The 12,293-nt window shown below is 42.4% G+C and overlaps 1 protein-coding gene across 1 annotated transcript; it reads left to right on the forward strand.

Annotated features, from left to right (window-relative positions):
- The first annotated feature begins 5,907 nt into the window (after nucleotides 1-5,907).
- Nucleotides 5,908-7,440, forward strand: LOC119821278 (ubiquitin carboxyl-terminal hydrolase 17-like protein B). The gene has a single exon (XM_038340258.1). It carries the CDS (start codon nucleotides 5,908-5,910, stop codon nucleotides 7,438-7,440), a length of 1,533 nt encoding a protein of 510 aa, XP_038196186.1.
- Nucleotides 7,441-12,293: the final 4,853 nt, after the last annotated feature.

The raw sequence follows: 12,293 nt of genomic DNA on the forward strand, positions 1-12,293 counted from the left end.
CACACACACACACACACACACACATTTGGGTTTTTGAGACAAACTTTCCCTGTGTAGCCCTGGCTATCCTGGAATTTTTTCTATAGATCAAGTAGCCCTCAAACCCAGAGATCCACCTGCCTCTGCATCCCGAGTGCTGGGATTAAAGGTATGTGCCACCAGAGCCTGACTTGACATTAAAATATTTTAAAATCAAGAAACCGAGTGTATACATGATGTATTTAGTGCCCTTGATAAATTTTCTATCATAAATTTCTATACATTTTTTGGGTTTATTTGGATGTACCATCATCATAGTGTCTATGAAAAGGGAGAATGTTTCTTCCCTATTTTAATGCCTTTTTCTTTCCTTTGTATAATGCTAGCATCTCTGTGCTGTGGGTATTTACCAGAAGTAGTGGTAAGAGATATCTTTGGTTTTGGTGACAAGGTGTGATGATTTGAATGAGAAATGTCCCCTAGTCTCAGATCTTTAAGCACTTTGTCCCCAAGTGATAGCACAGTTTGGGGAGACATAGGTGGTGCATCTTTGCTGGAGAAAGTGTGTCACTGGGGGCAGACTTTGAGATTGAAGGCCTTGGCCTCTTCTAATCATTTTTCCCTTTGTTCTTGAGAATGAGGAAGTGAGTTCTCAGCTTCCCATTCTTTCTTTCAAACCTGTTGCTTGCTTCTATAACTACCATCTCTCTGGAACCATAAGCCCAAATAAACTCCTCCTTCTAAAAATTGCTTCTAGCGATGGTATTTTCACAGAACAATAGAAAACTAAATAGCACATGTAAGTATAAGGAATCCTCCTGGAGGTATAGAAAACTGGTTCCAATGGGCATCTGAAGAGTTGGACGTATAATGAAGAAGCATAACCAGGTAATAAAACTACAACCACTTAAAACTAACTTATCTTGAATGTTGAAGGAATTGCTCTTGGCTAAATGTTTGCAGACACACATACCAGTTTGCAATGTGTTTATATGTTTATAAAATTCACTATTTTCAAGTACAACTCTGTATACATCCCAAATTTCCTGTTTTTGGTGCCCTGGTTATGCATAACTTTAGTTGAAACACCAAACTGTAGTGTTTATCATTTTCTGGCCTCTGTCTGTCTCTCTCCTCTTTGCTTCTGTGTGACTGTGTGTGTATATGAGCTGCATTCCTGTGAGACCAGGACACTTGGAGTTTTACAACAGCATGTGAAGGCCCTTGAAAGATGTTGGTTTGCTTCTTCCTGAATTTTTGTGACTTATGTATTTGAGACAGTGACTCATACTGGACTGGAAGCTCAATAGGTTGGCTACCCTGGCTGTCTAGCACACTCCTGTAACCACCTTATATCTGCTCTACTACCCTCGGTGAGGTCTGCCAGAGTGATGTTGTCTTAGTCAGGTTTCTATTGCTGTAAAGAGACACCATGACATGGCGACTTTTATGAAGAAAATATTTAATAAGTGAGGATTGCTTACAGTTTCAGAGGCTCGGGCCATTATCATCATAATGGGGAGCATGGCATTGTGTGGCAGACATGGTATTGGAGAGGTAGCTGAGAGTCCTATATCTTGTAGGCAATAGGAACTTGACTGACACACTCAGCGGTATCCTGAACATAGGAAACTTCAAAGTACGCCCTCACAATGACACTTCCTTCAAAAAGGCCATACCAACTCCAACAAAGCCACACCTCCTAATAGTGCCACTCCCTGTGGGATTATGGGGCCAATTACATTTAAACTACCACAGATGTCTATATCTTTAAGTGAGTGGTGGGTCCCAAACCTTACAACAGCACATATCTCTCAGGTTGGGCATCTCCTGCTTGACTCTCCTTTCAGGTAGGTCACAGTTCCCTGAGAGGTGCTGTAAACTGTGTTCTTTTCCTGGGATCTCATCCTGAGATCATTTCCTCTTCCAGATAAGCAGTTCTTTTGTCCCTGCCAACTTTCCTTCTGCTTCATGCTCTACCCTTCTCTTACCTTGCTAATGTAAAACTCATTTTCTGAGCTTACTTGTTATGGTTTTTTTCTCTGACCCTTTGGTAGGGCCTGTGTATCTGTTATTTACAGTCAGAGGAGTCCCATGTTTGCATTGGCTAGATAGCTGGAGAAGATACTAATGGATACTCTCAACCGGCTTCTAAAACTCTTAAAGGAAATTCCTTACAAATCCCAGGAGTTGAGGCCAGGCTTTAATGTAGCACAAATAATAAAAACCCAGAGATAGATATTAGGGTTCAACCTGAAAACCAAAAAAATAAAGCAGCCAAGCCAAAAGAGAAGTCTTACTTCTACTAAGGCTGAGCGACTACAGACTAAACAGACTAAACCTCTCTCTCTCTCATCCCATTTTCTATTCCCTCTAGTGCTGGAATTAAAGGCATGTGACTCCCTAGGACTGGGATAAAAGGTCTGAGCACCCACCACATGGATTTGTTTCTGTATTGATCTTGTGTAGGCCAGGGTGGACTGGAACTCACAGAGATCCATCTGACTCTATCTCCCAAATCCTGGGATTAAAGATGTATGCCAACATTGCCTCACCTCTAGTGGTTTTAGCCTTGCCTCTGGTCTTCAGGCAAGATTTATTTTCCAAAATACAAATAATACAACACTATGCTGTGGGTTCAGGCTCTATGGTGGCAAAGGTCATGATGTCAGGAATTCAGCTCAAGGTCAATATGGTCCTCAAGGGATCTTGTAGGATTTCAAAATAGAAACACACACACACAAACAAACACACACACACACACACACACACTACCATTTGTTTGGTGTGGTCTGTCTAAACCTTAATCTTGTTCGATCTCAGCCAAAAGCAAATGACTGCTGGAGGAATCGACCCAGGCTACACTAAATGTAAATTCAGGTAACGCTAGCCTACTATGACTTGATACCCTATTTTATGAAAAACACAAATCACCTCAGAATTTTTTTTTTTGATAATTTTAAACACAAGTATAGGACTTACATCATTTCTAGCCTTTCTTCAATGCTTTCTACTCCCATATTGTATTCTTCACACTGACTATTCCATGAACTATTAATTTTTCTAGAAGTCTCCTTCTTTTCTGAAACCATGATTTCAATACTATGATGGCTATTCTAAATTGTTGATTTCAGATTACACCTGGAATTAAGAAAAATGGAGTGCACACCTATGAGAGATTTTTTTGTATTACTTTAAATAGGACATATACTTCTTCTAATCCAGATTTCCAAGGGAGGAAGAAAAACCTTTAATCCAGATATTTTGAACTGGGAAAAAAATCAACCTCTAATCTGAGCCATGCCTTATGCTGGAAGCCTACATAGGGCCTTGAAAGAAAGAAATTTTATGCTTTATGTCTCATTACTAAGTCAATTTCTTCAGTGGTGTTAGAGACTGATTCTTCAGGATTTTGATCTGTATTGAAGACCAGATGAGACATCCAGCTTTGAGGGCTGAATAACTACTGGATTCTTGGACTTTCTATTCATAGCCAGTCATTGTTGGATTGCGTAGACCATGGTCTGTAAGTCATTTAAAAAAATAACCTCCCTCCTTAATTCATTCCGCAAGATCTGTTACTCTAGAGAACATCAATAAACTGCCTTCAATTTCCTATTGAATACAAAAAAATTTTCAGTTGAAAACCCACTGTGTGGTTTCTCCCACATTTACACTGAAATCAACAACCATTTAAAAAGAAAGAGGATCTCTATCTCTTTCTTCTTCCTTCCCTCTACTCCCCTTCCCACTCTGACTACCTTCATCGCTTCCTCCCATTTCCTCTACCCCTCCCACATCTCTATATTTACTCTTTGTGCCCATCCCACTTCCTGTTCCTTATGATCTATCTCCATCTTCATCCACTGGCCCTCCCCATCTGTGGGGACTGTTAAGAGTCTTGGCCTCCAACTGCTCTTCCCTGCTCTTTTCAGCTTCTGAGAGCTGTGTCAAAGTTGTTTACTAACCCTGTTCCTAAGCATTCATTGCCCTGGCCTTGACCGGCGGATGAGGCTATGGAGTCTTCCAACTGATGACCCATCTGGCTGGGTTAGGGATAAACACCTGTTGGTCCACCTGGCTGTGTTAGTTATAAAACCTCTGTGGTGCTGTTCAATAAAGGGCTTCTTTTACCAGCAACTAGAAAGGTGTATGTGTGTTTAATCCTGATGTCCTTTACTCGGGTTTCAGTTCCAGGCTGTGCCAACATGGCAAGTGGACGTCCCACCGAGATCCAAGAAAGAGGGATAGTGGACCGGGTTGTCCCGGGCCAGTAGGGACATATTGGGGAATCAAGATGGAAACTGCTTGCAGTAAGGTTTAAATATTCCAGACTGGGAACAAGCCAAGTCAGATTAAAAGGAGTATGTGTGTTTTCATCCCCAGAGATGCTCTGAGGGACACCCTCTAGAAGACTGGCAAGCAGGGAAGAAATAAAGAGGAGGTGGAAGGGTGAATTGAAGGCCTCAAAAAGATAAAATGTGTACAGATTTATGTTATTATGTTGATTGTGTTGTCTTGTGTTCTGGACTGGAGAAAGACATTTGATTCTGGGAACTGCTAAGAAAAGTAGTTTAACTTTAAAGTAAGGGCTTAAAGATTTGATGCTTTGGAATAGAGGTTCTGCTTTTATCTCCACAGAGGATGAGAACCCAAGGGACCCCTTGAAATGTTGCAGTAAAATACCACCAAGAATGCAACACCACTCCCCAGCTCAGCAGGAAGTAGCCAGACAGGTTGAGGATGCCCAAATTCCCTAAAAGATTGTTTTAGTGGGGCCCCTTCAGTAGTTCCAGAGCTGTGAGCCTGTTTCCCTGGGTTCTGCTCAGCTCCATGCACCAGTTTGGACCCAGAGCGAGTGTTTGTGTTTTGAAAAATAAAGCTTGCCTGAAGATCTGATTGCAGATCTAAACCACTAAATCCAGGGAGTGGTAGCACACACCTTTAATCCCAGGACTTGGCTAATTGAGGCAGCTGGATCAAGGCCACCCTGGACTACAGGAGATTGAATCTGTCTAAAAGAGAAACAGAGCTCACACAAAGTTGATCCCAGCCAGGACTTTAATCCCAGCACTAGGGAGGTGGAGAGAGGAGTGATAAGGCTGGGCAGAGAGAGGAATCTAAGGCAGGAGCTCAGTGTGCTCTGAGGTTTGGTAGAGACAGATGCTGTCTGGAGATAGAGTCAGAGGTGCAGTCTGAAGACAGGATCGCCCCTTTGGTCTGAGCATCAGTAGCGATAAAAGGTCTTTCTAGCGGCTGGCCGCTATGTTTCTCTCATCTCTCACCTTTCACCCCATAATATCTGACTTTGATTTTTATTCAGAAAAATTAGAATTCGTGCTACATGAAGACCCACAGACTTTTTCCCTCTAGAATGAGTCTGGAAAGAGAATTGCTGCCAATCTCCTGAGCACCCCTGCACCCACATACATACACACAGGTTGAGATGGTGGGTTGGGTGGGCGACACTGTCCCTTGTCCCGGTCTGTTGTGCACAGATGTAAAGCCTGCTTAATTGGTCCAGAACCAATTCGGGTTGGTAGTCTTCAGTGTCATTTGGTGGAACTGACAACAGGAAGGAGACTCTTGCACAACAGGCCTACTCGTCCTTGCTTTTACTAATGAGGTTTTAATGGTTTTGTTACAAGGAAAACCCAAGCTTAAGACACCTAGAAACATGGGCTCCAAAGAGATAAGACTTCAGAACTGCTTTTCATAAACCACACCCTAGACTGCCCCCTAGGCAATTAGAAGCTTGTAGGGGATTGGCTGATCCAGCAGGAATTAGTGGGTGTGATCAGAGGCTGAGACATAAAAGCAGGAGGCTTTAGGTGCCTTTCTTCCTTGCAGTGCTTCAGATGGAAATGTACCAGCTTTGTGCTCTCTGAGAAGACCCCAACAAGGTGTTTGGAAGCAGCCTCTGGAGACATGGAGGCAGCCCAGCGACACTCAGAAGGTGAATCTCACTGTAAGGCCTCTCCAGCTTGCAAGTCCTCGACCAACACTGTTGATCCTGAAGTCTCCTTGTGTTCTTATCCTTCAGCAGGTTCAGCCAGGGCAGATCCTGCCGCCCCAGACCTGCATCCAGATGAAGGTCAAGTGGCAGCAGAGCTGGCTGCCAGGGCCAAGCCCAGAGTGAGTTGGGAGAGATCCCACGGCGTGGGCGCAGGTCTCCAGAACACTGGCAACAGTTGCTACCTTAATGCAGCCTTGCAGTGTTTGACACACACGCCACCTCTTGCCAACTACATGCTCTCCCGGGAGCACTCTCAGAGCTGCTATCACCAGGGAGGCTGTCCAATGTGTGCCATGGAAGCTCAAGTGATCCAGAGTTTCCGCCACTCCGGGGAGGTCATGCAGCCCTCAAAGCAGCTGACTGGCGCCTTCCACAAGTACAAGCAGGAAGATGCCCACGAGTTTCTGATGTTTACCTTGAATGCCATGCATGAATCCTGCCTTCGAGGGAGCAAGCACTCAGAAGCCCCGTCTGAGAACAGCACCCCTATCCACGCGATATTTGGAGGCTCATGGAGATCTCAGATCAAGTGTCTCCACTGCCAGGACACCTCAGATTCCTTGAACCCGTTCCTGGACATATCCCTGGATATCCACGAGGCTCAGAGTGTGAAGCAAGCCTTGGAAGATTTAGTGCAGGCCGAAGTGTTGTATGGGGACAACGCCTACCACTGTGACCATTGCCAGGGGAAGACGACAGCTTCAAAGACCCTGACCATACAAACTGCCCCGAAGGTTCTCCTGCTGGTCTTGAATCGCTTCTCAGTTTTCACGGGGGACAAAGTGGACAGAAAAGTGAGCTACCCTGAGTTCCTTGACCTGCAGCCATACATGACTCAGCCTAATAGAGGACCGTCGGTCTATGTACTCTATGCCGTGCTGGTCCATGCCGGTTTGACTTGTCACAGTGGACATTACTTCTGTTATGTCAGAGCTGGCAATGGGAAGTGGTATAAGATGGACGATTCTGACGTCGCCAGGTGTGATGTGACTTCTGTCCTGAGTGAGCCAGCATATGTGCTCTTCTATATACGGGAGACTAAACTCGAAAAGGACAGCGTAATTGGGCCAGCAGGCACAGTTGGCCAAGACCGACAGAGAAAGCTCAACAGAAGGTCTCGTGTGAGAACTGCAGAGCCACACAGGCCCGTGGAGTGTGCTGTAGCCAAAGAAATCTCCTTAGACCAGTGGAAAGCGCTTCAGGAACACAGCCGGCCGAAACCCGCACTGAAAATCAGGAAAACTGAGTCCACTCTGCCAGTCGATGCGGTTGTTATTCACCAGCCCAGACACAGAGGCCACTGGAATACGAGTGGTCCCGACATGGAGAATTGCCCACTTCGCAATTCAGACAGGTTCCTGCCTGCTCAGAGAGCCATGGGCACTCAGGGAGGAAGATCCAGAGCCAAGAAGAAGAAGCAAAGGTGGAGGCCTCTGGTTGTTTAATAGTGCTCACTTGCTGACCCTGGCTCCTGTGGACACACCGTGAACTGGAGGAATCCTTGGAAACAAGAGACTTGCATCTGTGCCCTCAGGAAGTGTGGATTTGCACCCTTCCTCTGTGCCCGTGTTTGGCCTTGCTGAGTTTCTAGCAAGACTCTTCGGATGTGGAAGTAACTTTTCACGTTCCTAGTGTGAATTAAACTCCTGAAAGCTTCTGGGTTCCTAGGGGACATCTCCAGAGGCCTCTGCTAGTACTTAGGGACTCTGAGCAGGGCAGAGGCTAACTTCCACCCACCCTCTTTGATGCAGCATTTCTGCTAAGTCGCCAAAGTGCTGGCCAAACTGCCTTCTTTACCTGTTTCTTGTAAAATCTTTCTTTGGGTTTGCTATGGAGACGGCACTGTAGGGGCTTTTATTCAGTGTACTTTTTGTAACTGTTTCTAAAAAGGTCTTTCTTTGGTGTTGGCTATGTAGAACACACTGAGGGGGCTTTTGTATTCATTGTACTTTGAGCAAATAAATCTGTTACTTCACAGTTTGGTCTTTTCTTTTTGGCCTGAATTCAAATCATTACTGAAGAATCTTCGAAGCTTTTACTCTGCTTAGGACTAGAAAAACAGGAATCTGGTTTTATTGCTTCACAGGGGGTGAAATCCAGAGTCAGGGTGTCAACAGGATGGGATTAGATGGGTGACTGAATCACCTGCACAGCACTTGCTTAGCAGGGGCCTCAGGGCCTCTTAAAATGTTTTTGTCAGTAATTAGAGAATTTGTTGAGGGTATGAAGGTATAACTGCTATATTAATGTGTGTGGTAAAGTGTCTCATGTGCCAGGTCCCTTTCTTACTCAGGAAACAGACTATAGGTTCAAGCTCATTTTTTTTCAGTATGGATGTTCTAAATGCAAACAACAATCTCCTTGGGGATTAGATAATATCTTTGATAAAGTGATCTTGACTGCACCACGCAAAAGAGACTATGGTCACTGTACGGTTTCAGCTAGCCTCTTGAAAGTAGCATCCTGCCCAATGTACGCATAGGATTCTCCATCTCAGAGAACCAGCTTGATGGACCAGTGTGAGAAAGCTGGACCTTGGGTGTGATTCCCTTATCAGATTTTGCTTAAAACGTGTGGTTAGAGACTTTAGGTGGCACACACCTTTAATCCAGCAGCATTTAAGAGGCAGAAGCAGGGGATCTCTTGTGAGTTCCAGGAGAGTCCAGGCTACAGAGCTAGTTCTAGGACTGCCAAGGTTACATAGAGAAAAAGAAAGAATGAAAAAAAGAAAGGAATGAAGAAATAAATGGAGGATTGTTTTTGTATAAACATGGCATAAGCTGATTCCATATTAGTGTAAAAAACCATTTTTGTTATAAGGTCAGAACAATTGGTTTCTTTTGCTACAAACCTCAAGTTTAATTCACAAGTGCTCTACCCAGTAACATCAGGTGTTCTGCCAAGATGGTTTGTCAAATAGTCAAATCTGCTATCTGCTTCTGTAAAATTCTGCAAAATTCTCATGTTGCAAAATCCCCATTTTATATTTTTCCCTAGGAGAGGACCTGAAACGCGCACCCTCACTGTATTCTCAAATCTCATGTTGTAGAGTCAGTTCAGGCACAGTATTTACTTTATTTAAAGCTTGCTTAATTGACTTTAATTAGGGTGGTAGTTTTTGTCTTCACTAAGTGGGATCAACAGCTCACTGATTAAATTCCGCTGTGAGAGTGACAGTATTTCCCTTATGTCACCCTTTGCTGCTTCTTCCCTTCCTCCTTTCCTCCCTCCCTTCCTTCTTATCTCTTCTTCTATCATACAATATATTCAGGCTCGATTTTCCCCTCCCTCCTCTTTCCTGGTTACCCTCACCTATCACCTCTCCCTCAGATCCACTCCTCCTCCATTTCCCCTCAGAAAAGAACAGGCCTTCCAAGGATATCAACCTAACAGTGCATAACAAGACACAGTACGACCAAGTACAAACCCTCATATCAAGTCTGAATGAGGCAACACAGTAGGAAAAGAAGGATCACAAGTTCAGGCAAAAGAGTCAGAGATACCTCCACTCCCACTGTTGGGAGTCTCACAAAAATCGCAAAGCTAAACAACCATAACATATATGCAGGGGTAACATATATGCAGCTCACACCCATGCAGGCTTCTGGATTCCTGCTTCAGTCTCTATGAACCCCTTTGAGCCCTGCTTAGTTGATTCTGTGGGCCATGATCTCTTCCTCCTGCAATCATTCCTTCTGCTCTTGATTCACTGAGCTCTGTCTAATGTCTGGCTGTGGGTCTCTGCATCTTCTCCCATCAGTTGCAGGAGAAAACCTCTCTGATGATGATAGGCTAAGAACTAGTGTATGAATATAACAGAAAAACTGAATAGAAATCATTTATTTATCTACTTATTTATTTATTCAAATCACCATGTAGACATACGTATAAAGAAAAGTACAGTAATGCATATATATGTTCATTTATTTTATACTTATAAATAAAATACGTATATATATAAATACACACATACACATACATACATATATATATATATATATATATATATATATATATATATAATGTTTTTTTACTTACTAAAACTATTCGTGTTCCATGTTGATCCATATTGGGTTGTAAATAATGTCCATCCTTCAGTATTTAAATATCCAGGGTCCCTTAAGTTCTTTGAAGATGAGTGGTTTCCTGTGGAGATAAGAAAAGAACCCTGACCCCAACCTATATATTTTTCTTACCATCAGTATGATCGTCATCCTTGTGAATGAATTATTTTTCTTTTCCAAGTGGCTTCTCCTTTTCAAACCTAATCTTTATTAATTTTGACGGTATCCACAATTTTTCCTCTCCTGTGGAGACAAGAGCAAAATCCCTTTCCCAACACAGTGCATCTCCTGGCTTCCATTGCGAGGTCAGCACATCCTTGAAATAAACTGGTTGATTTAATTCAGCAGACTTTTCCATTATCCAATGTCTTTCTGCAGTCGTTGTCCCCTTCTCATTAGCGTTGAGAAAATGCAAGGTTAATAAAGCACTATGTAACCTATTTCTAGGCGTATTTTCCACCCCTTTCTGTTTGTTTAACATATCCTTTATAGTTCTATTTGATCTTTCTATGACTGTTTGACCTGTAGGATTGTATGGTATACCTGTAACAGGCTTAATATTGTAATAAGGAAAAAACTCTTTCATTTTCCTAGAGACATAAGCTGGACCATTATCTGTCTTTATTTGTGTAGGTATACCCATGATGGCCATAACTTCTAATAAATGAGTGATTACTGAATCAGCTTTTTCTTAGCTTAAAGCAGTTGCCCATTGAAAACCTGAATAAGTGTCAATGGTGTGTTGTACATATTTTAATTTGCCAAATTCTGCAAAGTAGAACACATTCATCTGCCAGATTTCATTCCTTTGAGTGCCCTTTGGATTAGCCCCTGCAGGCAGTGGTGTTTGGTTATAAAAAGAGCAAGTAGGGCATTTCTTTACAATCTCCTTAACTTGTTGCCATGTAATAGAAAACTCTTTCTTCAAGCCTTTGCTATTGACATGATGTTTTTTATGAAATTCAGAGGCCTGCAGCACACTACCAATCAACAATTGATCAATTTCTGCATTACCTTGTGCTAGAGGACCTGGCAGACCCATATGGGATTGGATGTATGTTATATACATAGGGCAAAGCCTGTTCCTGATCATGTCTTGTGCCTGGATAAACAACGAGGTTAGTTCTGTATCATCAGGTATAAATTCAGCAGTTTCAATATGTAAGATAACTCTTTCTGCATATTGTGAATCTGTAACTATATTAAGAGGTTCTTTAAAATACTTTACCACCATAAGAATGGCATATAATTCTGCCTTCTGGACAGAATTATAAGGACTTTGTTCCACCTTACTCAAATCTTCTGATTTGTAACCTGCCTTCCCTGATTTATTAGCATCAGTATAAAATGTATGGGCTCCAGTTATCAGAGCATCACGGATGATTCGAGGAAGAATCCAAGAAGTTCTCTTTATAAAGTTAAGCCTCTTGCTTTTTGGATAGTTGTTATTGATTTCTCCCAAAAAATTAGCACAAGCTCTTTGCCATGGTTCATTATCTTCCCACAACTTTTTTAGTTCATCAGCAGTGAAAGGCACTATAATTTCTGCTGGGTCTATGCCTGCTAGTTGACAAAGTCTCAATTTGCCTTTTATAATTAATTCAGAGACTTTTTCCACATAAGTTTTTATTTTCTTACTTGGTTTATGTGGTAAAAAGATCCATTCTAAGATAATATCATCTCTCTGCATTAAAATTCCTGTAGGAGAAATTTTGGAAGGCAATATGACGAGAATGCAACTGAGCTCTGGATTCACCCTGTCCACGTGTGCCTCCTGTAATTTCTCCACAATCATTCTCAGTTCCTTTTCTGCTTCAGCTGTTAATTCTCTGGTACCGTTTAAGTCTTTTTCACCATCCAAGGTTTTATTTAAGTGAATTATCATTCAGGTGTTATCCCAACAGCTGGTCGTAAGCTGGAAATGTCTCCTAACAACCTTTGAAAGTCATTGAGAGTCCGTAACCGATCTCTCCTAATTTGTGCCTTTTGTGTCTTAATTTTTTGCACACCTATTTTATAACCTAGATAATTAACAGAATCTCCTCTCTGAATTTTTTCAGGAGCAATCTGCAATCCCCATTTAGGTAAAAATATTTTTACTTCTTCAAACAGTCTTTCCAAGGTATCCTTGTTTGAATCAGATAACAGAATATCATCCATGTAATGATAAATTATAGACTTAGGAAATTGCTTGCATATTATTTGCAATGGTTGATTTACAAAGTATTGGCACA

This window comes from Arvicola amphibius, chromosome 1 (assembly GCF_903992535.2).
Source record: "Arvicola amphibius chromosome 1, mArvAmp1.2, whole genome shotgun sequence".
Taxonomy (NCBI): domain Eukaryota; kingdom Metazoa; phylum Chordata; class Mammalia; order Rodentia; family Cricetidae; genus Arvicola; species Arvicola amphibius.

Excerpts from the sequence above, each read along its gene's own strand:
- LOC119821278 (XM_038340258.1), top strand. The coding sequence starts at position 5,908 with ATGGAGGCAGCCCAGCGACACTCAGAAGGTGAATCTCACTGTAAGGCC.